The sequence below is a fragment of the Lactuca saligna genome, chromosome 9, assembly GCF_052625555.1.
Source record: "Lactuca saligna cultivar CGN05327 chromosome 9, ASM5262555v1, whole genome shotgun sequence".
In the NCBI taxonomy this organism is placed as follows: domain Eukaryota; kingdom Viridiplantae; phylum Streptophyta; class Magnoliopsida; order Asterales; family Asteraceae; genus Lactuca; species Lactuca saligna.
The window spans coordinates 176510269-176536701 of record NC_136425.1 but is presented as its reverse complement, the minus strand read 5'-3'; the positions used below and the strand labels follow the sequence as shown (position 1 = coordinate 176536701).

The window sequence follows — 26433 nt, the reverse complement described above, 5'->3', positions numbered from 1 at the left end:
TAAAACCTAAAGGGGAAAATATGAAACTTTTCATAACAACAAGGATCAAATAACAAATAATCTAAACTAGCATTTAGTTACATAATTATCCATATTTGATTTGTTTAATGATTTCTTGCAAAACAATTTATCAATTACTCAAAATAATTAATCAATTATCTTATAAGGAAACAATTATCTTGTTAATTGATAATTATCTTTAATTAGATCAAGAATATAGTCATATATATCATAAAATCGGATTTATATTGATCTAACATGATAAGGTAACTATCCATATGCCAAAACAGCAAGAAATCCCGAGATAAGCATTATCTGACGCTCGAACTCGCCGAGTACCGCACTGTACTCGCCGAGTTGAGGTCTACTCGCCGAGTACACTGTGGTACTCGCCGAGTTCCTCAGCTATAAAGCCCAAAAAAACGATTTTCCAGTTATACAATGCATCAATACAATTGAAACCAAGCTAGGCTCTGATACCACTGATGGGTTTTGGTCATAAGACATCCTATGTGCTCATACAAACCCTAATGCTTGGATCTAGGTTTCTCTATTGTACATGCTTTGAATCCAATACTATACACCCTAATTCTAACATATGGAAATTGACATTAACATATAATTAGGTTTAAGAACATACCTTGATTGTTATATAGCAATAACAATCACAACTCCACCTTGGATTGACTTTGGAATGCTTAGAGTAACAAGTGTCACTCCTCTAATGGCTCACAAACACCATAAGTAAATGGAGAAGGTATAAAGAGAGAGGTGAGAGGTTAGAATTCGTATCTAGGACCTCTTGGGAAGGGATACACGAATTCATGACCCTAGGGGTGTTTATATAGGTGTAGAGATAGGGTTTCAGTCATTATCCTTATCTAGTTGATTATCCATTAAGCAACCAATAAGATAATCCTTGAATCCTTATCATACTTGAATTCTAAGGCTTTCCAACCTTAAATTCGTCCACCATATAAATAAGATAATCCTTACCTTATTTTGTAACTATCACATAATTACAAACCAGCCCCTCTAGTTTAATTAATTACATTTGATCACAAAACTAATTCTTAATTAATTATTGACCAATATTAACTAAACAAATATGATTTCTCCTTTAATATATTATTCTTATAACATATTAATAAATCATATTATCCTCTCTCTCTTTATTCATTTCTCCAATCAAGTTGCTTTGGTGAAGGCAACCCAAAAGGACCATGCACCATCGGGTCAAGTACATACCAAAATAGTTATGGACTTAGACACTAATCCAACACTTATCTCCTTGAATTCGTTCAACCTATATTTAGGATAACCATTACCATATTTTGTAATTATCACATAATTACAATTCAGCCCCTCTAGTTTAATTAATTACACTTGATCACAAAATTAATTCCTAATTAATTATTGACCAATATTAATTAAGCAAATATGATTTCTCCTTTAATATATTACTCTTATAACATATTAATAAATCATAATAACCTCTCTCTCTTTATTTATTTCTCCGATCAAGTTGCTTTGGTGAAGGCAACCCAAAAGGACCATGCACCATCTCGTCAAGTACATACCAAAATAGTTATGGACTTAGACACTAATCCAACAGTCTCCCACTTGGATAAGTCTAATAACTATTCTGCATATGACTTCAGATCCCGATCTGCAATCGTAGCTTTCCAAAGCCGCTGTCAACTCTGATCATATCAGATACGCGTGTCCTTAGATAAGGGATCATATATTCCTTCATTCTAGATATCGTATGAGATATGATTTCTAATCATTCTCTTTGTACTATATCTCGATTTCCGATTTATGACGACAGACTAATTGAACAAATCAAATTAGCCCTAGCCCGGCCGAGCATTTACGTATGTCATCACTAAACCATCGAGGGGCCCAAAGATATCGCTTTTATCCTACCTTGGATAAAAGGAACGGATAAACTTTGATACAATGCTTGCTTGCACTCACTAACCAAATCACACACAACAATATGTTTTATAACACCAAGTTACTAGTGCGTTTACATATTATCAATGTGCAACCGATTAGTAAGACACAACTCACACATCTCGGTTTCAAGAATATAAGATGTTATCATCTCACAAATCACTCGTGATACAATTCATGGAGCGATCCAAGTGAGCGTGGGTTTAATCCAATGCTCAAATCATATTTATAAGCACTCATGAACGTTGCAGCAAACATTTGCTTATGTCTAATACTTTTCTAGACAATCCACACACCAATTCATGACAGTCTTCATTCATATCTACTTCCAACATATGAACGACTGTGGCCCGTTTGAATAATTCGATTATTCTTAATAAACTCAATTATTCTAGAAGTCAAAACATGCACGGTGAAACACAAGAATAATACTAATCCCATATGGCCTCAAACCTTTGAGTATAAACAAAACACATTTTATTTATCACCATACCGATTACTCATTATTTTTCATTTCGCGTAATCAACTTCTTACTTGAATTCCAACATCTGTCCCATGCTCCTAACATGCACACAATGTTTACCTATGGTTCTTACTTTTGTGAAATAGACAAATTAAACACATTTCCAATCATTCTCATTTTACAACTCCAAATCCATTTTCTTAAGTGTAAGAATATCAAATTCTTGTTACTTATAGAATATACTAGATTCTAACACTTTATGCAATGATCCTTTTGTAATGTCACTGCACCAAAGTCTCAAAGACTATTTCCAATGATATTACAAAGTCCTCTAACGTAGATTGTTACAAGACAATTCCTTAGATATGATGTCTCTCACTCAAAGTACATTCCTTTGAACATCCTTTTGCATAAAAGTTTCTAATCTAGACATAGATTTTCAATATTTACTTCCCAATATGGACACGCTTCCATATTTTCCATATGACAACTCATTCTTAATAGAATATTATCTATTCGTAATTAGGTCGATATTGTCCATCCAATATGGAAACATTTCCATAATTTCCAATACTATACTTCCAACTACTCACAAGCGACCAATCCTCGTCGAACTTTGGATTGTCCTTTGATAGTTGTTTAATTATTTTAGTCAAAACCAATTCTAGTCCCTTTTTCCCTCTAAATGCGCTAGACATTTGGAAAATTTTAGAATGGTCAAACATTAAAGCATTTGCAATCGATCCTATACCCGAAGCGTATGGGACATGACGCATAATGTTTATTTGCTATGTTCTCAAAATTCGAATTGTGAAGAGGAATGCCGTAATCATAATCGAAATTTTAAGAACACACTATGTACCTTTGACTAAATTTATCAACATTTCTCAACCTAATCCTTAAGATTTGAAATGAAGCATAATATTCTCTCCCTTAATTATAGCAAAACAACTATTCCATCCTTACGACTTTGCAAAGAATGACTCTTGTTTTCTATAATTAATATTGCCAATTTGCAATACTTTCCATAATAATCATACAATCATAACTTTTATGCTCCCACTATCATGATGATTACTATAAAACATAACACTTATGCTCCCACTAGCTTCGACATGTATTCAAAACATCTTAACTTTAAGAAAAACAATACTTATTGAATTTCTTAAGTCCATGTTTCTAATACTTGGTGCTTTGATAATCTTTTATCAAGGCTTCTTGAACTTATACACCTTTGTCTTAGATAGTTTATATGTGCGTCTAAACATTTAAGACTAATTGCCAAACCTCACAATTCAAATCATGGAAAGGGATACCGTAACCATGATCGAATTCGAGAATGCAATTTTACAATCACTATCTTTTTAAAATCTTTCTTAGTGAAAGCATTTCCTCACAATCATTTTCATGAAGGAGGAAATCTTATGACACTTAGATTTAAATGGTGTATTTGTTCCTATCCATGTGAATTTGTTAAAACCAAAGTTTACGACAAATTCAAACTCATATGGACCGAGCCTTTTTTTAATCTTGATTTCTTGCCTTATGGTAGCACAGCTGCCCACCACGTCTTCCAAGTAGTTAAGCATCTCACCTTTTTCCTATCAATGTACCTTTCATTGATCAAGGTGCTTTTCCTTTTATGCGTTCAAAATGAGTACTCATAGGACTCACATGCATAATTAACTCAATTGGAACAGCACAGAATCAAAATATCGTCAACACGATAGGTTGTAAAACTCAACTTGTGTGCTACTGATGATCGATAAGGTTTATTTGATTTGTTCTTGAAACTTTTCAAGACCATTAAGACTCCCACTGACTCCTTGACATATAAGATTCTCTTGTCAATAAACATTTGTTGACAACTAAATATTCAAGAGTTAGTGTAGCTTTTATCAAAACACTTCATAAATTGGTCCTAGTTGGTCTTTGTCTTATCAAAGACATCACAACTCTCTACATTTGATGAATGTTATAAACGTTTAATACTTTTTACTCATTGTCACAATCTTAACTTTAAGACTTGTTATTGGAACGAAGTATGATTGACCTTTTGATTTAACAATTTCTTCAATTCTTGATTCCTCTTCTTAAACATACAATTGTACTAAGACTCACTTAGAGGATCAATTGAGATATGGTTCTTAATCATAAAGACCTATCATAAAGCATAAAAGGTACTCTCCCTTCTTCTTAGAATGGAGAAACTTTTATCTTTCTGCCTACTTGATTCTTCTTATTCGCTCTACTATTGATCTAAACCCTTTAATCAATTCAGAATTACACTTAATCTTGTAAGTGTAATCATATTTACTAAGCCTTTAGTAAATCATGACGAATATCTTTGTTACTCTTATGGTGAACTTGATCAACACACAACTTTGTGTACTCGATCTCCTAGTCCTTCACTTGACACTTTGTCAACGAATTTGTCTAATTTCCAAATATGAAATTTCTCATTCATCATGCAACCAAGTTGCGTGATTCCAAATTTCAGTCCAATTGAATTTTGGGCGATGAGAAACTCTCCCTATTTGGTAAATTCTCGACATTTCCATAAATAACATAACTAAGAATCATATCCATTCGTTGTAGAAATATACAAACATCAATTTTCATAACGATTTCATTGTAAGGAAGTAAACAAATAAATAAATTAGTCAAACAAAATTTATCTTGTTTATAAAAGCAGCGGAAAAAACATTTATCCTTACAATGCAAAATCTATTGAAAACTACGTAAAAGGAAAATTTCTAACAACTCTATCATAACTATCTAAGCTCAAAATCCAATCTTCAAGTCCATGCGATCAAGATCCATCTCTTGTGATTAGATTCATCTTGCTCTCTTATCAAGCTTCCTTTCTTTTCACCGATCCTTCAAAACATTCAAATGCAATCTTATCACATCATGTATTAAGAATCAATGAATAGGAACTTAATGGAGTTAGATAGTGATTTCTTACCTAAAGCGTAGTCATCCTTTTGACTCTCCCATCTCTTAGATCTCTTAGGTAAATAGGGCAACTTCGTCTCCAATGCCCCTTCTCTTGGCAATAAAAGCAAACTGACTCCTTTGGAACAACACATGGAACTACTTTAGACATCGCCTTTCTCTTATGATCAAACTTTTTCGATCATTGCATGTCTTTCATTGCCATTGTCTATATCCATAGAGGTCTTGAAGGCAGATTCACCAATCAACTTTGCTTTTCTATTGCGCCAAACCATTGCTGATTCAGCAGCAATAAGCATATAGGTGAGATCTATAAGGGTCACATCGCGGTTCATCATATAGTACTCTCTTACGAACTCACTATATGAGTTAGGAAGTGACTGAAGAACCCAATCAACAGCCATCGCTTCACCGACAACGGATCCTAACATTCTTAACCTATCAATGTGTGACTTCATCCCTAAGACGTGTGCACACACCGACTTGCCCTCTTTATGTTTACTTGCCAAAAGGGCTTGAGTGATATTGAACCTTTCAATTTTACAATCTTGTGGGTTAGGGAGAATAATTAGAGGAGGAGGAGGAAGTGAAGCATGATTTCTTGTTCCTCGATCGAATCGTGGAATATCATCTTCATGTGGAATGTTTGTTCCACGGGATTTGAGAAGACCATATGTGACAATCTTCAATCTTGAGTCAAGTCAAGTCATCAAGTCAAGCCGGTCAGCTCGATTAAACCTTGTGCATTAGGGTTTGTGTTATGTTCATACTGTATAACTTGCTATATTAATAGGAAAACATCACTTGAGAAAAGTCTTGTGTTAAAATTTCCTAAGCCCTAGTGCTAATCAATGAACTAAACGGATAAAAACCATGTTGCATACTCATTGGGAGTGTGTGGGATCCTTAATCACAACTTATCGGGGCTCAAGAAACTTGCATTGTGGAGCCAAACACTCACAAATGCCACACTTGAAATCTCTCTCAAATATCTCTTTGTATGAGAAATCTCTTCAAGAATGTCAAATCTCTCCCAAATCTCTCCAAGTATGTGAAATCTCTCTCAAATATCTCTTTGTATGAGAAATCTCTCCAAGAATGTCAAATCTCTCCCAAATCTCTCCAAGTATGTGAAATCTCTCTCAAATATCTCTTTGTATGAGAAATCTCTCCAAGAATGTCAAATCTCTCCCAAATCTCTCCAGGTATGTGAAATCTCTCTCAAATATCTCTTTGTATGAGAAATCTCTCCAAGAATGTCAAATCTCTCCCAAATCTCTCCAAGTAGGTGAAATCTCTCCCAAATCTCTCTCAAAAGTTCCCGTAACTTTTTGGAATCATTCGGGTCATACTGACCCTTAACCGGGTCAAAAACGGCTTAAAACGGGGCGAAAACGAGAAAAATAGGCTTTAGGAACCGAAACCGGGAAGAGAGGCCTCTTAGGACCAGAACCGAGCGTCTGGTGGCTGAGGCATGCGAGACCGAGCCTCGGTCTCTGCCTCTCTTGGTCTCTCTTCTGGTCGCTCGGTCTCTGCCTTCTCACGCTCTGCCTCTCTCGGTCTCTTCTGGTCGCTCGGTCTCTGCCTCTCTCGGTCTCTTCTGGTCGCTCGGTCTCTGCTCCGCCTCTCTGTCTCTTCCCTCCTCTCGGTTCCTACCCTCTCTCTTCTCCCCTCTCGGTTTCTACCCTTCCTCCTCTCGGTTTCAGCATCAGAAGGCCGAACCTCGGCCAGATTTCGGAAATTTGTCACTTTTAGCCCATTTTTGATATTTTTAACATTTTGAGCCCGTTTTTCGTGATTTTAAAGCGGGATTTTCTCCAGAAATTATATTTTAACATAATAAACTCTAAATATTCATAATTTAAACATATTTTTATGAAAATCATTATCTAAATAATAAAGATCTAATGGGGGATTTATTTAAGGTGGAGTGTTGACTTTGTCTTAACTTATGACACAAGCAACCACCCCATACCCACTCTATGACCAGCCATACCTCCCCACCTTACCTATGTCACTTCAATGTCCCTTACACTCAAATTACACTCACTCAGGCAAAACTATTCTCATAACGAGAAACTGTACTAGCATAGGATGCTAAGCTCATACTATCAGGCATAACCTAAACAGGCTATCCTACTGCTGTCTACTCAATACTAGCATGCAATACTCATAAAACTGTAACACATAAAGCAGGCACATAAGGCATTCTCCTAGATCCTTAGTCCTATACTAGCATGCTGTTCGACTGAAACTGAAACTGAACAATTAACTTGTATGGGTAATTTGGGAGTACTTACTTGAGCTCGGCTGATCGCATGCACACACCTCTATCTCGTTAAAAATTTCTTTCTTTCTAAGTGCTTTCAAAATTCTTTTTAGAAGATGTTTTCTTAAAATAAAAAAAATCTTTTTATTTCCCCTTAGTTTGAGTTCAGATACATCCGGAAGTGTATCTGAATCCCTCAAACCAGGGCTCTGATACCAACTTGTAATGACCCAAAAATACGACCCAAAAATTTCGTTTTCCAATATAACCAAAATCATAATCTGAGTGTCATATCATAAAACCATACGTGATATATCCCAAACATAATAAAAACACTGTGCGGAAAACTGTATCATACTATGTCAAATCAAAACAAACTAAATCAATCCCCAGGATAAAAACTAAAATTGTGGTGTGTGCGATGCTATCACCCCGAGCTCTTCCCACTGCTTGCGGAAGTACCTGAAACCAAAACTGAAACTGTAAGCACGAAGCTTAGTGAGCTCCCCCAAACTACCACATACCATACAATATGTAAATAAGAACATACTGGGCCTTGTCCACTGCATCAGACCGAAGTCTGGAACTAGCTGCATCGGACCGAAGTCCGGAACTGACTGGGACCTTGTCCCCTGCATCGGACCAGAGTCCGGAACTAACTGCATCGGATCGAAGTCCGGAACTGACTGCATCGGACCGAAATCCGGAACTGACTGCGTCAGACCGAAGTCCGGAACTGACCGATCATGGCATAGCATAAAACATAACACTATCCTAATCACATATACTTAGGAATGTCAAAAACCCCCGTGGAACCCCGATCCCGTATGGGACTAAATTTTTAAAAAAACCGGGAGCGGGGGCAAAATTAAACCCCGCTTATTTTCGGGACCGGGAGCGGGAGTTGGTATTCCCGTCCCGTACTCCCGCGGGGCCCCGGTTGTGCATTTATGTAAAAAATATATATTTAATATAAAATACATATACAAAATAGATTTTCTAATTTTAAGTGTAGGTTAGGTTTCACTTTCCCGTTTTCAATTAATAGATATTGAAGAGGTAGTGAATTGATCATATATTTTTGGATATGTAAGTATTTTATATTTGTAATATTGGATTTGTCATATTTTATATTTTTAAGATTGATGGAATTGTCGTTTTGTAATATTGAATTCGTAATGTTGAATTTTTAATTGTTTAGTTTCTAAAAGATTATGTTTTAAACTTTTAAAGTTATTAAAAACAAGCTTTTTAGCCTAACACAAAATAGTCGTTTAGCAAAAAAAACGAATTTTAAGCGGGGGAACCGGGGGAACGGGGGCGGGACCGGGGGTGATGGAGGTAACCGGGAGCGGGACCGGGGGCTATGTAAACGGGGGAGCCGGGGGCAGGACCGGGAGCGGGGGCAACAATTGATTTCGGGGGCGGGAGCGGGGGCAGCTATTCCCGCTCCCGTTTGGTCCCGTTGACATCCCTACATATACTGCATACTGCATCGAAACAGAGTCCGGAACACATAACACAAACATGCTTGTATCACAAAGACATCAAGCCCCCTAACTACGGGAAGGAAACTCACCTCGTAAACTGGCTGCTGAGTGTATGACTCTGGAAGCTAACTGCTGCTGCTCCGGTATCTCCTCGGCTCAAAGAGCTCTTGTTTTCCCTTGAATCTCTGTTCCACACTCCTTCTCCTTGCTCCTTTCTTCTTCTCCTTCTTCAAGCCTTCACAAAAGCACACAAAAATCACTTACAATCACTCAAGAACGAATTAGGGTTTTCTCACAGCTTCTGAGGGTGAAGGACGCGAGAATGAGGGCCATAAGGTGGCTTAAATAGTGGGCAACCCGGGGATTTAGGGTTTCTCCCAGGCGGACAGACTCGCCGAGTCCGGAATATGGACTCGCCGAGTCTCTAGCTAACACGTGCTCGAAATCCCGACCCTACTCGGCGAGTCAGGCTATGAACTCGCCGAGTCCCTCTTGCAAAACTTCAAAATAAATACCAAGAAATAAACATACCGGAAACGGGTCGTTACAACTCGCCACCACCGTAAGGTGGTGGCTGTTATCGTGATATGCTTCCTACCACCGTCGCTGTCACGCCACTGCTGCCATCGCCACCCACCACAGGTAGGTGTTGGATTCACTTTGCAAGCAGGAACGCGTGGGTGTGTGTGTTCTGATTGTAGTGTGTGACTTTATTTGGCCCGAAATTATGAGAAAACCCACCACCGGCCACCATAGGGTGGCTGTGTGTGTTTATTTTGTTAGTGTGTGTTTATTTTGAGAGTTAGCATTGTAAACTGTAACCATAGCGAAATAATGAAAAGGAAAAATCAAAAAGAAACCAAGCAATAACCAGAACATACTCAAAGAATCCTCATCCAACATGCTTCCTAGATTATCCGTGACTTCCCTAGATTCGAGTATATGTCTTGTGCTTTCAGTAGTATGGGCCCAATACTACCTTCAACACCTATCCATACTTTCCTTAAGAGTTATCCCGAATCCCCTAAGTCACCTTCTCAAACTGGTACTCCAAGTACCTGCTAAACAACACAAACAACTCACTACAACATATCCTAGGCTCTCCTAGGTTCGGACCTCACCCTGCCATCAGCTGCTGAACAACTCTCAATAATGTCAGTTAACTACTTCATGAATACAATCACATGAAACAAAGCTTAGATAATCATCCGAGTAAAAGACTCACCCTTACAACTGTTAGACTCAAACGAGAGTTGTGCAGTAGGATCAAATTCACCACTATGAGATTATTTAACCTATGCAACGTGTTGCTTAACATATTCACTTAATAGTTAACCTACATCATCAAGAGTCCCACGAAGCACAAAGCACAAAGCACAAAGCACAAAGCAAGCAACATTTGTGCAGTAACACTCCAAGACACAAATCAATCAAAGGACTCCTCGAGCTTACTTACTACAACCCATGCTAGGAACTTCCACTCTCACTGTCAGTTGCCTTATACATGCAAACTATACATAATACATGATCAAATAGACTGTCGAATAAAAGACTCTACCCTAAGACCACAATCAAACAAGGAACATGAAATAATGCAAAATCAGTCATTCTAAGGCTATATAATCCTAGTCATATACACTAATGGCTAATGGGTTTAATAGGGTGTTTGGCTAAGCCTATTTAAGCTCCTTTTTAGCTTATTACCGGTTCCACACCGGTATACGTTAAAAAGAGTGTTTGGATAGGAATAGCTTATCAAGATGCCATATGAGAAATAAGTCAAAATTTATAAGTAAGTCCATCCTAATTCCCAAGTTATCAGCTTATAAGTTATAAGTTATAAGTTGAAAAGAACTTATGAAAAATCGTAATCTTAACCAAACACCCCCTAAATTGATTTGTTTTCTCTCCAAAAATTTAAATTGATTTGTTTTCTCTCCAAAAATTTATCTATTCACTTTACTTTGATTATTATCTTATTTTTAGATGTTGGTTGCAAACTGTGAAAAGACATGGGAGACAATTGCAATTTTTGAAACTTCTTCACCCTGCTGTTCTTCAGCCATGAGTTCGTCATTCTCATTGCCAAACTCAAAGAAACAAACCAGAGAATTCAAGAGGGGAGATGCGAATTGAAAGGAGCCATGAATATGCAAGGCCTTCATCATCAACAACAACAGTTGGCAGCTCTGCTCTCCGTTGCTCTCCCCAAAGACAAGGATTCTTCATCTTCATCCTCATCGCAACACAACAATCCATCGTCTGAAGGTGGAGAAGACGACGCTTCTCGATTGGCAGCCATTAACTCACTTCACCGCGCCATTGTTTATCCTCATAACTCACTCCTTGTCACTCACTCTGCCTCGTTTCTCGCTCAGGGGTTTTCGCAACTCATTGCAGACAAGTAAGTAACTCTTAATTATATACGCGTGCTTATTTATCTTTGTTGCTGGATATAGTGACCGATAAACCTTTTATGATTGCTAATTAAATTCGTATGTGTTAAGTTTGATTAAATTTTTAGGTTATGAGTTCATTTAGGTGTTGCTAGTGGGTAAACAATCGCTATTATGTGTGTGATCGAATCAACCATGCTTTGTGCTAAACCTAATCGCTTGGTGTTAAGTATGCCATATCCATGAGGTTCAAGGATATATGTAATTGTGATCTGTGAACTCATAGTACATCATCAGTGAAAGACATGTTATGCTGTATACTTTTATTTTCCCTATGCTATAGATCTGATTTTCACTTTCTGGAATGTTTTCTGATCTGTATAGGAACTTATTGGGCAAGATGTACACTTATATTTCCTTTTTTTTGGGTAATCATTGTACTTATTGTGTTTACTTTATGTAGATCATATACGGTACGTCAAGCTGCTGCAACAGCCTATGGTGCCTTGTGTGCAGTCTTATGTTCACTCCCTATTGGGTCAAATGGAAGACAAAACCATGTAATTCTTGGAAATTTAGTGGATAGATTTATAGGATGGGCATTGCCATTGTTTAGCAATATTAATGCTGGTGATGGGACAGTGGAAATTGCAGCAGAAGGTCTTCATGAATTCCTCAATGTTGCAGACATTGGAGCTACTGAGAGATACGCATTACCAATTCTCAAAGCATGTCAAGAGCTTCTTGAGGATGAAAGAACCTCCTTAAGCTTACTGCATCGCCTTTTGACTGTGTTGACTTTGATTTCTTTGAAGTTCTTTATCTGTTTCCAGGCCCATTTTGTTGACATAGTTGATTTGCTTCTTGGGTGGGCAATGATACCTGACCTTGCTGAATCTGATAGGAGTGTCATTATGGATAGCTTTTTGCAATTTCAAAAACACTGGGTCAACAACTTACAATTCTCCTTGGGATTGCTTTCAAAGTTTTTGGGTGACATGGATGTACTACTTCAAGATGGAAGCCCTGGGACCCCACAACAACGTCAAAGATTGCTTGCTTTGTTGTCTTGTTTTTCTACAGTTTTACAATCTACAGCTTCTGGGTTGCTGGAGATAAATTTACTGGAAGAAATTAAAGACCCCCTCACTAGAATGCTTCCTCAGTTGTTACAATGTTTGTTAATGGTTGGAAGGAAATACGGTTGGTCAAAATGGATAGTGGACTCCTGGAAGTGTCTGACTCTTTTGGCTGAAATTCTGAGTGAGAGGTTTTCATCGTTCTACAGTATTGCAGTTGATATCCTGTTTCAAAGCCTGGATATGAGGAACACTGCTAAAACTTTGAATGCTGAGAAACTGACTTCTTTTCAGGTTCATGGGGTTCTCAAGACCAATCTTCAGTTACTTTCACTTCAGAAGCTTGGTCTTCTATCTTCATCAGTAAATAAAATATTACAGTTTGATTCACCTGTTTCCCAGCTTCGTCTGCATCCAAATCACCTGGTGACCTCAAGTTCTGCTGCTACATATGTCTTCTTACTTCAACATGGAAACAATGAAGTTGTTGAATGTGCAATGAATTCATTACTTGAAGAGCTAAACATGTTAAAAAGCATGCTTGGGGGCGTTGTGGCTCCTAAAGTATTTTCCAAAACCGAGCTTTTTGCACTCTTTAAGTTTGATATGAAAGTTCTCCTGAGTTGTGTTTCTTTGGGTGGTGGTAGTAGTTTGATAGGCCAACCAGAGATCGATACTTTATATGTTAATAGATCAAAGAAAATGATATATCATGTCCTTGACAATCTGAATCCTTTTGAATCACCTATTCAAGGATATATGGAGTTACAAGTAACCATTTTCAAGATGCTAAATAGGCTAAGTATAGTGGAATTTCTCAGTAAGTTCTCATTGAGGAAACATAACAATGGGGTTGGACCTTCAATGTTGATGTTGGAGCATTTCAGGAAGTACAGTCAGCTCCTCACAAAAGCTCTTAATGTTTCATCTCCTTTAGCAGTGAAGTTAGAAGCATTACAATGGATACATACATACTGTCAGACTGTTAAACGTATGCATGACAAGTCAAAGTGTGCAGATTATGATTCTGAGGCTATTGGGTATCTTGAGTTTTTTGGTGAGATTGTGTTCTCTGTTCTTGATGCTGCATCTGATAGGGAACCAAAAGTGAGGTGTCAGGTTGCATTGGTATTGGAAATGTTTCTGCACTCAAAACTTATACACCCCTCACAAATGTACGCATTAACCGAAGTTATTCTTGAAAAGCTTGGAGACCCAGATGAAGATATCAAAGAATTATTTTTGAAGTTGCTTTCTCATGCATTGCCCATCACAGTACTTGTATGTGGCATACATGATGACGTGACAGTTACAAAATACAGGCGACCAATCATGCAGTGGAAGCAAATTTTCGCCTTGAAGCAACTGCCACATCAGCTTCACTCAAAGCAGCTTGTTTCCATCCTAAGTTACATTTCACAAAGATGGAAGGTGCCTCTTTCTTCTTGGATCCAGCGGCTTGTCCATGCTTGTCACAATTCAAAAGATTTTGCTTTAGCCCAACAAGAAGACACAGGAAACCTGCATGTGATTAGCTTGTTTTTGGACATGAACATGGAGGAAGATCTTCTAGAAAGAACATGTTCAGTCAACCTCCTTGCTGGAGCATGGTGGGCCATACATGAAGCAGCTAGATACTGTATTACTACACGCCTTCGGACCAATCTTGGTGGGCCCTCACAAACTTTTGCTGCTTTGGAGCGAATGCTTGTGGATGTTGCACATGTATTACAGGCGAATACTGACCAAAGTGATGCAAACCTAAATATTTTAGGTTCTTCTTATTCTCATGCTCACTTGTTACCACTGAGGTTATTACTTGATTTTGTCGAGTCTTTGAAGAAAAACGTGTACAATGCTTATGATGGATCAACTGTTTTACCATCTCCATCTCGCCAGAGTTTTGTTTTCTTTAAAGCAAATAAAAAAGTCTGTGAAGAATGGTTTTCTCGTATATGTGAGCCAATGATGAATGCAGGTCTTGCACTTCAGTGTCATGATGCTACAATTCATTACTGTAGTTTGCGTCTGCAAGAGCTCAAAAGTTTATTGGGTTCATCTATGAAGGACAAGTCAAGGACCCAAGTCATTGAAAATCTTCAAAATATGAAATCTAGGTTCTTGGGAGATATCTTGAGGGTCTTACGGCATATGACCTTGTCTTTATGTAAGAATCATGAGCCAGAGGCTTTAATCGGGTTGCAAAAATGGGTATCGGCTGCATTTTTTCCTTTGTTTATGGAAGAAAACCAAAGTATGATTGGACCTTTGTCCTGGATCACAGGGCTTGTCTATCAAGCACAAGGTCAATACGAAAAGGCTGCTGCTCACTTCACTCATTTGTTACAAACTGAAGAGTCACTTGGCTCAATGGGCTCTGAAGGTGTACAATTTGCCATAACTCGTATAATTGAAAGTTACAGTGCAGTTTCGGATTGGAAATCCCTTGAATCTTGGCTATCAGAGTTGCAACTTCTTCGTGCTAAGCATGCTGGTAAAAGCTATTCTGGTGTTCTAACAATGGCAGGAAACGAGTTAAATGCCATTCATGCCCTTGCTCATTTTGATGATGGTGATTACAAGTCAGCATGGGGTTGCCTTGACTTGACGCCTAAAAGTAGCAATGAACTTGCACTAGACCCGAAAGTAGCTTTGCAAAGGAGTGAGCAGATGCTTTTACAAGCAATGCTTTACAATATTGAAGGAAATTTGGATAAAGTGCAGCATGAACTACAGAAGGCGAAATTAATGCTTAATGAAACATTTACCACTTTGCCACTTGATGGGTTAACAGAAGCAGCAGAACATGTTCATCAGTTGCATTGCATATCTGCATTTGAAGAGAGTTGCAAGATTTCAGGCACCCAAGACATTTTAAGTTCATATATTCGAGAAGTGCAGTTCCCAAGCAATCACATTTATCAAGATTGCAAACCATGGATGAAAACTCTCCGTGTTTATCAAACCATTCATTCCAACTCTCCAGTGACTCTAAATCTCAGCTTAAATTTACTGCGTTTAGCTCGAAAACAAAAGAACCTGATTTTGGCAAATCGTCTCAATGACTATTTGAAGTGTCGTTTAGGTGAAGAAAGTTTTCATAAATCCATCCTCTCAAGTTTACAATATGAAGGCATACTCTTGATGCGTGCTGAGAACAGGCTTGAAGAGGCATACACAGGTCTATGGTCATTTGTTAGTCCTTTCATGCTTCACTCATCACCTATTGTTTCGGTTATCCCTGATGGTGTTTTAAAGGCGAAAGCCTGCTTAAAACTTTCAAAATGGTTAAAAAAGGACCACTTGGATGCCAATTTGGAGAACATTATTCTAAAGATACGATCAGAATACAGTGATGATACTACCAACTATCGACCTAGGATGGATCTCATTGTTGAGGAGCTTGTAGGGACAGCTACTAAGCTCTCTTCACGACTTTGTCCCACTATGGGAAAGTCATGGATCTCTTATGCTTCTTGGTGTTATGCTCAAGCTAAGGAGACAAGTGACACCACCCTTCAATCCTGCTCGTTTTCTCCAATTCTTGATTCAGAACTTGTACCAGACAGGTTTAGGTTAACTGAAGAAGAGGTCTCAAGAGTCAAACATGTTGTTTCAGAGCTTCTTCAGAAAGCAAGAGATGTTAAAGACTTAGATAGCAACAATGTTCATGCGGTGGTGCAGCAAGTAGTGAATATAATAGAAGCTGCAGCTGGAGAACTTGAATGCCTTTCTGTTGTTGTTGCCTCCAAGTTGCAGAAATTCTTTCTTTTTGCCAATATTGATGTTGAGGGAAGTTCGTTTTTTAACGAGTTGGTTGATGTTTGGTGGTGTTTGAGAAAGAGAAGGGTATCTCTATTTGGGCATGCAGCTCAAGCTTATATAAATTACCTCTCACATTCATCTTCCAAGTTATGGGGTAGTCAAACAGAAGGTCAAAAGAATTCTAGTTATACCTTGAAAGCTACACTTCATGTCCTGCATATTCTCCTTAACTATGGGGTGGAGTTAAAAGTTACTCTTGAACCTGCACTTTCAACAGTTCCTTTGTTGGCATGGCAGGTGGGTGGGACCCCTTTTGCCAGTTTTATATCACAGTAACCTAACCAGTTCTGTTCTAACTAGTATTTTTTTTTTTTTCCCTTTCTGCAGGAAGTAACTCCTCAACTATTTGCTCGGTTAAGCTCTCACCCTGAAGAAGATGTTAGGAAACAGCTCGAGGGCATTTTGGTCATGCTGGCAAAACAATCTCCATGGTCGATAATTTATCCAACCCTCGTTGATATTAACACAAGTGAAGAGGATCCTTCGATGGAGCTTACACGAATATTGGCATGTTTGGTATGTGTGCCATATTATATATATATATATATATATATATATATATATATATATATATATATATTATGTGCTCTCTGACAATCTATTTGTTAGAATGTGATGATGACTAACCCAATATTAACCATTGTATATGTAGAACAAGCAATATCCAAGATTAGTCCAGGATGTTCAACTCATGATTAAAGAGCTAGAAAATGTAACCATTCTTTGGGAAGAATTGTGGCTCAGCACACTGCAAGATCTTCACTCAGGTATCTTGAATTTAGAAAATGGTTTTATTGTCCTACACTTACCTAATATCATTTTTATACACTTTTAGATGTAATCGGACGGATAAATTTGCTGAAAGAGGAGGCATCACGTATTGCAGAGAATGTGACTCTTAGTCATACTGAAAAAAGCAAGATAAATGCAGCAAAATACTCTGCTATGATGGCACCAATTGTTGTTACCCTGGAGCGTCGTTTAGCTTCCACCTCACGTAAACCTGAAACACCTCATGAAATATGGTTCCACAATGAGTACATGGGACAAATCAAGTCAGCCATTTCAAACTTCAAAACTCCACCATCTGCTGTCACACTAGGGGAAGTTTGGAGACCATTTGACACCATTGTTGCATCTTTAGCATCCTATCAAAGAAAATCATCAATATCATTGTCAGAAGTCGCACCTCAATTGGCTCTACTTTCATCATCCGATGTCCCAATGCCAGGTCAGGGTAATATTGTCACAATCACATCTTTCTCTGAACAAGTAGTTATCTTGCCAACAAAGACGAAACCGAAAAAGCTTGTTATAATGGGCTCAGATGGTCAGAAATACCCTTATCTGTTAAAAGGCAGGGAAGACCTTCGACTTGATGCTAGAATAATGCAACTTTTGCAAGCCATAAATGGTTTTCTGCATTCGTCTCCTATTGGCATTCGCCATTATTCAGTGACACCTATTAGTGGTCGAGCTGGTTTAATTCAATGGGTGGAAAATGTAACAAGTATTTATAGTGTGTACAAGTCTTGGCAGAATCGCGTCCAGGTGGCACAGCTTTCAGGGGTTGCTTCTACCAATACAAAGAACTCAGTGCAATCGCATGTACCTCGGCCTACTGATATGTTTTATGGTAAAATTATACCAGCGTTAAAGGAAAAAGGCATACGAAGAGTGATTTCTAGAAAAGATTGGCCTCATGAAGTTAAGAGAAAAGTTCTTTTGGACCTTATGCAGGAGACTCCTAAACAGCTTCTTCATCAAGAAATATGGTGTGCAAGTGAAGGTTTCAAAGCCTTCCGCTCAAAATTGAAAAGGTTATTTATATAGCTAAAAAAGCATGCTAATAATTTTCGGATTTGGATTAGATTAAATTACATTTTTGGTCCCAGAGTATAGCTGATATTTGCAAATTTGGTCCCAAAAAGTTCCCTTTGTGAATTTGGTCTATATTATGAGTTTTCCTAACAGTTTTTATCCCTATGTCATCTAAGTTAACACTTGTTATTTTTTTAAATGACCATTTTCCCCTTGGACCAAAACTGAATGAAAACAGTATTCAACAGGGAACAAATTTATAATTAAGGTCTAACATTTTATATGTGCATATGATTTTTTAAATATATAATACTTTAGTGTGTATTGTAAGTTGAATTATTTCTTAATATGTTAATTTTACATTATTTATATATTAGTATAGCTTCCTATACTATTCTTTTATTTATCCTGTACATTCTGATCTTCCACCATACTACGTGGAAATGTATAAGTTGATACAATCATTGTTCTGAATTTTTTATACTTCAAAGATCTAATATATTAGGGCCGATATTTTCTTTTACAAAAATTTATGTTCATATATTAATTTTGTAACTTTTTTGATTTCGTACTTTTATTTATTGCGGCATTTTTGAATTGATACCGTCTTTCAGTTTTGGTGAATGGCAAAATGGTCATTTAAAAAAAATTAGCCGCTAGGCTCTTAACATAGATGACACATGGACCAAAATAGTTAGGACACTACAAAATAAAAATCAAAATTTGCAAGATAAAACTTTTAGGACCAAAAATGTAATTTACTTTTTGCATTTTTTATGATGTCCACTTGATAATTTTATTTGCTTTCAGGTATTCTGGAAGTGTAGCAGCCATGAGCATGGTAGGGCACATATTGGGTCTTGGGGACAGGCATTTGGATAATATTCTTTTGGACTTCCATAGTGGTGATATTGTTCACATTGATTATAACGTGTGCTTTGACAAAGGGCAAAGGTTAAAAGTTCCAGAAATTGTCCCCTTCCGTCTGACTCAAACACTTGAGGCAGCTTTAGGATTAATGGGCACTGAGGGCTCCTTCAAGAAAAACTGTGAAGCAGTTCTTGGTATCTTGAAAAAGAATAAAGATGTAGTCTTGATGTTGTTAGAGGTTTTTGTGTGGGACCCTCTTGTGGAGTGGACACGTGGCGATTTTCATGATGATGCTGCCATTGTTGGTGAAGAAAGAAAAGGAATGGAACTTGCAGTTAGTTTGAGTCTCTTTGCTTCTCGTGTGCAAGAAATTCGTGTACCTTTGCAGGTACTCACACATTTTCTTCTTCTTCAGATGAACGTGTTCTTTTAGTTTTAGTGTACTATTTTTAATCATTTTTTTTTTTCAAAATTTTCAGGAACATCATGATCTCTTATTGGCTACACTACCAGCTGTGGAATCTGCTCTTCAGGTAGGTTTAAGGCGTTACAATTCCTTTTGCAACTTATGATTGTTTTTAGAGTAAACGTCAAGAATGGTCCCTGTTGATTGTCACTTCTGCTAGGTTCGGAGCAAAAAGTATTTTTTTTTTTTTTTTTCTTTCTAAAACGGTCCTTATTCGCTAGTTTCATTCCATGTTGGTCCCTCGGCTTAACACCGTTAGTTTAGGTCTGTTAACTCACTGCCAAATTACAATTTTGCCCCTATTTGATGAGTCGGGGCAAAATAGCCATTTTACAAGGACTTGGCTGATCAAAAACGGTGTTAAGGGGAGTGACCAAATATAAAACGAAATCCTCTAATAAGGATAAAGATTCTTTTATGCACTGAACCTAGCAAAAGTGACAAAACCAGAGGGGGCATTCTTGTTTTTATCCGGATCTTTATCTGACTTCAAGAATGTTGTAACAGCGTTTTGCAGACATCCTAAGCCAATATGAGATTGTATCTTCCATCTACAATCGCACAGAACAAGAAAGATCTAACCTTATTATCCACGAAACATCAGCTAAAACCATTGTTGCTGAAGCAACTAATAATCTTGAAAAAACACGCACATTGTACGAGTTACAGGGTCGTGAATTTTCTCAAACTAAAGCTTCTGTAGCTGAAAAAGCCTTAGAGGCAGCTGCCTGGATCGAACAACATGGAAGAATCATTGAAGCTCTAAGAAGCAGTTCAATCCCAGAGATAAAATCCCACATAAATTTAATTGGAAACGAAAAATCTTTATCTCTTACATCTGCTGTCCTAGTAGCAGGGGTTCCATTTACTGTTGTCCCAGAGCCTACACAAGTCCAATGCCATGATATAGACAGAGAAGTTTCTCAGTTAATTTCTGATTTAGATCATGGGATTACATCTTCTGTTACATCTCTCCAAACATATTCTTTAGCTTTACAAAGAATTCTTCCATTAAATTACCTTACAACCAGTCCAGTCAACAGTTGGGCACAAATTCTGAAACTTTCTGTCAGTACAATTTCATCAGATGTTCTGTCCATTACCAGAAGACAAGGTGCTGAACTTGTTGCAAATGTTCGTGAAGATGGTTTTGACACAGTGAAGAGCCTTCATAATGATCTTTGTGTTCAAGTGGAAAAGTATGCGGATGAGATTGAGAGAGTTGAAAAAGAGTATCAAGAATTGGTGAATTCGATTGGTTCAGAAACCGAGTCACGAGCTAAAGATCGTCTCATGGCTGCTTTCACAAAGTTTTTACAAAGTGATTTCAACAAGAATGAGGAAATTTTAACCATGGTTGGGTTAGCTGTAAGTTCTGTTTATAATGAGGTTAAGGTTAGGTTACTTGAGGTATTGAATCATTCAAGTGGGACAAGAGCTGATCTGGCAACCCTTTTATGCGAGTTTGAAGAGAAGATAGAGAAATGTGTTCTTGTAGCAGGTTGGGTGAATGAAATAAAGCAGTCTACTTTCAATAGAGAAGAAGATTCTTTTGAGACAAACTGGGCTTCAATTTTCAAAACCAATTTACTTTCATGTAAAAACTTGGTTGCTCAAATGATTGAAAATGTTCTACCAAACATCGTAAGATCTGTGATTTCATACGATTCAGAAATCATGGATGCATTTGGATCTCTTTCACAAATCAGGGGTTCGATCGATACAGCATTGGAACAATTAATTGAGGTTCAAATAGAGAGAGGGTCTTTAATGGAGTTAGAACAGAGCTATTTTGTGAAAGTGGGTTTCATTACTGAACAACAGTTGGCTCTTGAAGAGGCTGCTGTTAAAGGTAGAGATCATCTTTCATGGGAGGAAGCTGAAGAGTTGGCATCTCAAGAAGAAGCTTGTAGAGCACAGCTTGAAGAACTACATCAAACATGGAATCAGAAAGACATTCGAACTTCTTCTTTAATGAAAAGGGAAGCAAGTATTCGAAACGGTTTAATCTCTGCTGAAAATCATTTTCAGTCTTTAATTAGTCAAGAACAAGAAAAGGAACCACAATATTCAAGAAGCAAAGCTCTCCTTTTAGCATTAGTCCAGCCGTTCTTTGAATTGGAATCAGTTGATAAGACATTATCATCATATTCATCAGATTCTTCAAATGGAATGATCACCCAAGTTACTGATATGATTACCTATGGTAGTGCAGTACCAGGGTTTATTTGGAAATTCTCGGGTATACTGGAAAACCATTTGTTTTTTATGTGGAAAGTGGCTGTTATGGATTCCTTTCTTGATTCTTGCATACGTGTAGCAGCTTCATCCCGGGATCAAAATTTGGGATTTGACCAGATTCTAAATGCTGTCAAGAAAAAGTTATCAATCCAACTCCAAGAACATATCGGTCAATATCTAAAGGACAAAATCGCCCCTCTTTTGTTGACCATGCTGAATTCAGAAATCGAACTTTTAAAGCAACCAACTATGACTCAAAACGAATTTGAAGAGATACGAGATACGGGTGGTGTTGAAAGAGTGAAACAAATGCTTGAAGAATACTGCAACGCACACGAAACAGTAAGAGCAGGAATGTCAGCTGCATCACTCATGAAAAGACAAGTGAAAGAACTTAAAGATGGTTTATATAAAACGTGTCTAGATATTGTCCAGCTGGAATGGATGCATGATGTCACCTTGAGTCCATTACATAACTGCAGACTCATATGTCACAAGTTTCTTTCAAGTGAGGACAACACGCTTCCAGTTATTCTAAACCTAAGCAGACCTAGATTATTGGAAACTATACGGTCTTCAGTAGGTAAAGTAGTTCGATCACTAGACTGCCTACAAGCTTGTGAACAGACTTCAATTACAGCAGAAGGGCAGCTTGAGAGAGCCATGGGGTGGGCTTGTGGTGGTCCTAATTCAGGTTTGACCGGGTCAAACTCAAACTCAAACTCTGGAAGGACCTCCTCTGGTATTCCACCTGAGTTTCATGATCATTTAGCAAAGAGGCGACAACTGTTATGGGGTGCTCGAGAAAAGGCATCAGACATTATCAAAATCTGTATGTCAATATTGGATTTTGAAGCATCTAGAGATGGGGTACTAGGGGCAGATGGCAGTGGGAGGGCATGGCAACAAGCTTACTTTAATGCGTTAACAAATTTGGATGCCACATATCATTCCTTCACACGTAAGGTTTAATTTATTGAGTACTATGGTTGATAATTTGTAAGTCTGATAAAGTGTTGGTGGTTGTGACTTGTGAGTTGATCAGGTACAGAGCATGAGTGGGAGTTAGCACAGAGTGATATGGAAGCTGCTTCAAATGGTTTGCTTGTGGCAAGCAATGAACTGCGTGTTGCTTCTGCTAAAGCAAAGTCTTCATCTGGTATGTTCTTATTGCATATGAAATCAATCCTTTCCTAGAGACATCATTATGGAATGTAATGTCTCAATCCATTCCATCCAACCAAACAGAAGACCGTTTTACTTACAAATGTCATGCTGATTTTGGTTGTTGTTTGCATCAGGTGATTTACAGGAGACTTTTGTTGCTATGAGAGACTGTGCTTATGAAGCCAGCATTGCATTGTCTGCTTTTGGATCCATTACCAGGGGTCACACTGCTCTCACTTCTGAGTGTGGTTCCATGCTTGAAGAGGTGTGATACATTACATATTGTTAAGATATAAGTAGAACAGGGTTACATTACATCTTAGTATGCTCTTTGTATATAGGAAACATCATTTCATAAATTGAATCTTTATTTTCTTTGTTGTAGGTTTTGGCAATAACAGAAGGTCTACACGATGTTCACACTCTGGGAAAAGAGGCTTCTGCATTACACTCTTCTCTTATGGGAGACCTTTCAAAGGTTTTTTTAACTCTCTCTCTCTCTCTCTCTCTTGAGACAAGATATCCATTTACTTTGAGTTTTCCTGAGATTTGTGTTTTTGATAGGCAAATAGCATTGTACTTCCACTGGAATCAGTGTTGACTAAAGATGTTGATGCAATGACTGAAGCTATGAACAAAGAGAGAGAGACAAAAATGGAAATATCTCCTATTCATGGACAGGCCATTTACCATTCTTACCATGCAAAAATTAAGGATGCATGTCATGTGATTAAACCTTTGGTTCCATCACTTACATTTTCAGTCAAAGGACTCCATTCCATGCTTACAAGATTGGCACGAACTGCAAATATCCATGCTGGAAATCTTCACAAGGTATGTCTCTGTCATAAATCTTTTTTCATGCCAAATACTTGTACATTTTTTATATGACTATGTCTGTACTAGGCTCTTGAAGGATTAGGTGAAAGCCAAGAAATAAGGTCACAAGACTTAAACTTATCATCAAGGCCAGATCTTGTAGCTGATGACACTGAATACAACAACACCACCACCAACAAAGATAACGACACTTTGTCAAGATCCGATACAGAATGTGATGAAGACTTGCCTCAAACCACTGGATTCAGTTTGCAAGATAAAGGGTGGATATCTCCACCAGACACTATTTATGATGCCAGCTCAGCAGACTCTGTCTCTGGTCCTATATCCACTTCCAATAGTTTCACTGGTTCAGAACTAACCGAACCGCATCCAGATGGACATGATTCCAAACAAAACAACAATGTATCTGGTTCTGATTCTGTGGAATCAGAATCTAGAGAAAAAGATGATGATTTGAAAGATGTGGCATCAGTGCGTTCTGGTACTTCTGTATCAAGTCTCTCTGAAATGAATGTAGGAGTTGAAAATATAAAAATTGGTGCCCAACATCAAGAATCTTTATTGGATCAAGAGGAAACCCATAAATCACCTATGCAAAATGTACATGTTACAGGCCAAGCCAGCAGGGTAAAAGGTAATTTTAAAAAAAAATAAAAAAGCTCCCATTCCTCCTCAAATCTTGTCAAGTTTAATTCTTTTAGTTAGTGTTTGGTATAATGGAATTGGCTAAGGAAATGAATGGTTTATGACTTCATTATTTCAGTTGAATGAAAACTAAAACATTTACATAAGACATAAAATTTAAAGAAAAATCATTCATTCCTGCAGGCGAACCAAACATGATCGTTGAATGTAATCATTCATTCCATTACTTTGCATGTAATCTGTTGAGACTTGAAACTCATCTGGTTATTGGTTTTTGATGTTTGAGTAGGTAAAAATGCATATGCCGTGTCAGTTTTAAGGCGAGTAGAAATGAAAATAGAAGGTCGAGATATCACTGATAACAGGTACATACATATGTATATATGTGTTGTACTTCTACCTGAAATTTATTTATCACAAATAAATATAAAAAGAATTTAAAATTTCATGGGTGCAGAGATATAAGTATTGCAGAGCAAGTTGATTATTTGGTTAGGCAAGCAACAAATGTGGATAACCTCTGCAATATGTACGAAGGTTGGACACCATGGATTTGAAAGCTACAACACTATTCAAACAATGTCTTATGTGCCCTAGTCCTGGATTCCAAAACTAGGGCAACTATAGTCCATGAAAAACCTGCCATTTCAAACAGGGGCAAATTCGTCCAAATACGATACATTCTGATTGAGATTTGAGAATCACCTTCATAAGTAAGATCTCAGGTTCAGGGCTGGACATCACCTTCCTTGCCTTTGCCCTTGCCCTCGGGCACATTTGAGGTACAATCAAGAATTACAGAAAAATATTTTGCCCCTTTTGTAAAATCTTTATCAGCTTTTTTATTCTAATTAAATCTTGCTCTTTAATTCTTTCATCATGTTGGCAGTTATGGTTATGGTTTTGCAGTTTTGGAGGTTTGAGACGAGAATCTTTTTGACAAACTGTCTCTAGGTTTCTCGGAAAGCGAAAGATTGGTAAACATGGGGCCCACAACTTATTTATAATTGCATGTACATGTTGGCAAGTTTCTTGTGTTATGTGGTAACTACCTTTCTGCATGCTTCAAAGAGATGCAATTTCTAATTTCCACATGCATTCATGACATAAAACATACTGTTTCTCATTTTTTAAAATGATATCAAGGTGATCAAATATATCCGGTCCATGTCTTTAATTTACAAATATCGATCTCTGTAATCTTTTCAATAGTTAGATGGTGAAGATGAACCGATGTTACAGTTTGATCGACTTTCCATTAAGAAATAAAGAGAGATGTAACTGTATATATAACCCATTCACATGAAAAAAAATGTTGAAGTCATTAAAAATATATAACAACAAATATATTATCTTCGTGGTTTATTTGTTAGTGTCGGCCATCTATGGCAACCCAACATGCCAATCTTGTATGTATATTTATTTTTTCCAAAGTATAATTTTCAAAACAAATAATATTCACATGTGAATCAGTATATGTTTATCCATACATATGCTTTCATATCTGATTATGTGAATCTATGTATTCACTAAGGATGAACATAAGACGGAACCGGACTTGAGGATCTCACATACCAAAATGGATGAAAATGATACGAGTACCGAATTGAACTAACATTATCGGTACTGGGAAGGGTACCAATTTTCGGGTATTAGCATCTGTACCGAATCCTAAATTTCGTAATTTTAGAGTTTCAAGAATCATCCTATATGTTCAAATTCGTTACCGATACATGCGATATTTAGTACTAACTCTTCACCTTTAGTATTCAAGTAATATTTACATGTGAATCAGTGTGTGTGTATATATATATATATATATATATATATATATATATATATATATATATATATATATATATATATATAGGGTTAGGTTATTTTGTTTTTGATAAGTATTGTGTGCCCATGTAAATGAATGTAGGCCAATCATTTATGGT

The 26433-nt window shown here is 37.4% G+C and overlaps 1 protein-coding gene across 2 annotated transcripts; it reads left to right on the top strand.

Moving 5' to 3' along the window:
- Nucleotides 1-11179: 11179 nt before the first annotated feature.
- Nucleotides 11180-25678, top strand: LOC145013986 (uncharacterized). 2 transcript variants are annotated; one of them, XM_078972331.1, is made up of 16 exons: nucleotides 11180-11544; nucleotides 12000-16677; nucleotides 16768-16956; nucleotides 17093-17207; nucleotides 17276-18260; nucleotides 19072-19519; nucleotides 19611-19664; nucleotides 20105-22799; nucleotides 22884-22997; nucleotides 23140-23270; nucleotides 23391-23483; nucleotides 23570-23839; nucleotides 23912-24482; nucleotides 24783-24858; nucleotides 24951-25275; nucleotides 25403-25678. In XM_078972331.1, the coding sequence occupies exons 1-15, from the start codon at nucleotides 11285-11287 to the stop codon at nucleotides 25048-25050; spliced, it is 10779 nt and encodes a 3592-aa protein (XP_078828457.1). In that variant the 5' UTR covers nucleotides 11180-11284; the 3' UTR covers nucleotides 25051-25275; nucleotides 25403-25678. The 2 variants fall into 2 exon arrangements, with proteins under 2 accessions (XP_078828457.1, XP_078828458.1); XM_078972332.1 differs by having other exon boundaries at nucleotides 25383-25678.
- The last annotated feature ends 755 nt before the right edge of the window (nucleotides 25679-26433 follow it).

Coding starts and splice junctions, on each gene's coding strand:
- LOC145013986 (XM_078972331.1), top strand. CDS start 11,285: ATGAATATGCAAGGCCTTCATCATCAACAACAACAGTTGGCAGCTCTG. Junction 19,665..20,104: donor CTGTGGAATCTGCTCTTCAG/GTAGGTTTAAGG, acceptor ATGTTGTAACAG/CGTTTTGCAGACATCCTAAG. Junction 24,859..24,950: donor CGAGATATCACTGATAACAG/GTACATACATAT, acceptor TCATGGGTGCAG/AGATATAAGTATTGCAGAGC.